Source organism: Solanum dulcamara, chromosome 12 (genome assembly GCF_947179165.1).
Source record: "Solanum dulcamara chromosome 12, daSolDulc1.2, whole genome shotgun sequence".
NCBI classification, from domain to species: domain Eukaryota; kingdom Viridiplantae; phylum Streptophyta; class Magnoliopsida; order Solanales; family Solanaceae; genus Solanum; species Solanum dulcamara.
The window spans coordinates 10,301,124-10,304,177 of record NC_077248.1 but is presented as its reverse complement, the minus strand read 5'-3'; the positions used below and the strand labels follow the sequence as shown (position 1 = coordinate 10,304,177).

The 3,054-nt window shown below is 34.1% G+C and overlaps 1 protein-coding gene across 1 annotated transcript; it reads left to right on the top strand.

Moving 5' to 3' along the window:
• Positions 1 to 411: 411 nt before the first annotated feature.
• Positions 412 to 1,948, top strand: LOC129876450 (transcription factor DIVARICATA-like). Its single transcript, XM_055951898.1, has 2 exons — positions 412 to 1,167; positions 1,252 to 1,948. The coding sequence occupies exons 1-2, from the start codon at positions 728 to 730 to the stop codon at positions 1,628 to 1,630; spliced, it is 819 nt and encodes a 272-aa protein (XP_055807873.1). The 5' UTR covers positions 412 to 727; the 3' UTR covers positions 1,631 to 1,948.
• The last annotated feature ends 1,106 nt before the right edge of the window (positions 1,949 to 3,054 follow it).

Here is a 3,054-nt window from a genome sequence, read left to right as displayed (position 1 = left end):
TGAAACGGATGGAATATTAAGAAAAAAGAAAGTAATCCTTTTACGTAGGAACAATTTCTCAAATCTTGTTCATTCGCAACATAATATTTTCTTTGTGCATTGGTAAAAAAAACATGTTTTTTGGAAGAGATACAATTTCACCAATCGAGTTACATGTATCTAACATAATCATACCTGACGATTTTTACAAAATAGTAACAAAACATATAATTTGTACAAATCGTTCCATTTTTCAAGTCGATCTGTTCCATTATGCATAAAGCTATTTACTCAATCACATACATTTCTGAAACATGACCTCAAACAGAGGGAGCAAATAGTCAATATCTATTTTCTCCAAGTTTGTCCTTTCTCCTCTAAGGGCTTCATTTGTATGCCCCAGTTTCTATATAATAGTAACTCTATTTCCTTCTTTTTCTATTAGTAGCTTCTCTTATACTTTGTAAACTAGACCTCAAATGCTTAACATTTCACTTGCAAGATCTACTCTTTTTTTTCCCCTTCAATTTTCCTTGGGTTTTGGAAAGTTTGGTGGTCATAATTTATAGATTCCTCACCTTATACTATTTTCCAAAAAGTCTTATTCAGACTCCCCTCAATTGCTTTTTGATGCCATAAAAAACAAACCTCACTTGTTATTTTCTTTTATTTTACCAAGAAAACACAACTAGCTAGGCTGCCACTTCTCCTCTAGGTAAACTTGTAATTTGTAAATGAACAAGAAAACATGAGCAGGGAAATGGGATTTCTTTTTCCTCCTCCTGAAGCAACATATTATAGAAACTCAAATTGGTTATTTGAGGAAAACAAGGAAACAAAATGGAGTAGTGAAGAGAACAAGATGTTTGAGGACGCGCTCGCGTTGTTTGATAAAGAGACTCCTGATAGATGGTATAATGTAGCAGCAATGATCCCTGGTAAGACGGTGAACGATGTGATCAAACAATATAGAGAATTGGTAGAAGATATTACTGATATAGAAGCTGGATTAATACCAGTACCTGGCTACACTACAAGTACTAGTAGTAATTCATTCACATTGGAAGAAGGCGTATTCCACGATTTCAACAAGCGATTCTATGCTCCATCTGTCAAAAGAAACACATCAAATCGATCTTCTGAATACGAAAGGAAAAAGGGAGTACCATGGACTGAGGAAGAGCACAGGTGAGTACTGTTTCAAATATTAATAATGTAACTTTGGAATTCTGTTTCCTGTAAATTTTGAAATTGTTTTCTACTTTTGGTCAGGCAATTTCTGTTGGGGCTGAAAAAGTATGGAAAAGGTGATTGGAGAAATATCTCACGCAATTTTGTGACTACAAGAACTCCAACACAAGTAGCGAGTCATGCTCAGAAGTACTTTATCAGGCAGATTTCTGGGGGTAAAGATAAGAGAAGATCAAGTATACATGACATTACTACTGTCAATCTTACAGAAGAGAATCATACATCTTCCAATTCCCCTGATAAATCTGTTCTGTCTCCACCAAAAGCCTTATGTGAGTACAATTTTCCAAGTCAAGATGCAGATATAGGATTCAAAACATATGGACCAAAGCTGCATGAACATGGAATGCATAGTGTTATTCTGCAGGGACATCAGTTTGGTCGGTACAATACTATGTGATCAACCGTGTACCCTCTTTTCGAGTGTGTTAGAGGTTTGATTAAAGTATATTGTTAGATTAAGCTGATTATGCAGTTGCTGCGATGATTCGTAGAGTTCAGCAAGCAAGCTGTCCGAGTTGTACAAGGTTCAGTGAGAAGGTTGAGGACTGTTTCATGTTAATATTACTGGTAATTCAAGATGGTTAGTAATAAGTCAAGTAATTTAAATTCTTGAAGAAAATTGTGTTAGTTTTAGTTTGTATTTCTTGTTTTTATCTCTGTAGAAGAGCAGTATTACAACTTGCATTTGTATCCTCTCATTCATCATTCATTTCATTTTGTTCTTTTCCTCATTGTTATAATAAAGGTGAATTCAATACACCTTGAATTCATTATTCTAGTTCATTTTGCACCTCTTTGATGCACAAGCAGACCTGACCAAGATCGAAGAAAATTTAACACTAAGGGCTAATTCACAATTTGGGGCTGGTTCACGATTATCCCTTGTATCAGACACAAGATAATCGTACGGAAAAGGACTTCTGCTCATATATGATTGGTAACCGAACATTAGAAAATAACTTCTTCACGAAAAATATTTTCCTGAAAAATGACTTTAGTATTCCGTGGTACCAAATTCTCCTCATCCTAAGTTTTAGTGACATAGTTAGTATCCCATTATAAAAGGAGGTAGCGGATATCTAGTAAAGTAATTGAGGTGCGCTGAATCCAGCCATGAACACTACTGACAACTTGATTTCTATATTTGAGACGCTTAAATAATGGTTAGTCTAGTAACTTTTACATAGACCATAGTCTTTGTATTTTTATCTAGACTTTCATGAAATATATATATGTTTAGTGGGTTGATCCTGGAAGAGATCCGGATGAACCTTTCAAATATGTGACGGTGAACTCAATTATTATTGTATATTAATTTGTGATTATTATAAGACTCGTAAATTTCAAATTTTGAATCTATCTTTAGTGAAATTGAAAATGTATAAGTTAAGACATAATGATTAGAGACAACAAAAGAGGAGCTTTAGCAATAGTTAAGGATAGGAAAACACTACTTTAAAGAAGTTCTACTATTTTGTCTACCACCAAACCAAACCAAAACAGCCACCAGCACCTTGTTGTGATTAAATGATTATTCAAATTTGTTCTTTTCATCAAATGATTTTTCAACAACTTGCAAATCATAAGGGGTCAAATGAAAAGTTGATTTCCTTGTTCTGTTGTGCTGTTACTGTTAATTTCTTGTTCTCTTCTACCTCATAATTAAGCCACTTTTTCTATTGGTGTTTTCCATTTTGGTGGCATTACAGTCATAATTTGCTGTTGGAAGTATCAATAAAACCATAGTGCAAACTATATATAGGCCCCCCACCCCATAAAGCAAAAGAACATTTTATTTTTATTTTTATAATGATGGTGTCA

Excerpts from the sequence above, each read along its gene's own strand:
- LOC129876450 (XM_055951898.1), top strand. The coding sequence starts at position 728 with ATGAGCAGGGAAATGGGATTTCTTTTTCCTCCTCCTGAAGCAACATAT. Across the intron at positions 1,168-1,251 it reads TGGACTGAGGAAGAGCACAG|GCAATTTCTGTTGGGGCTGA; the intron begins GTGAGTACTGTT and ends ACTTTTGGTCAG.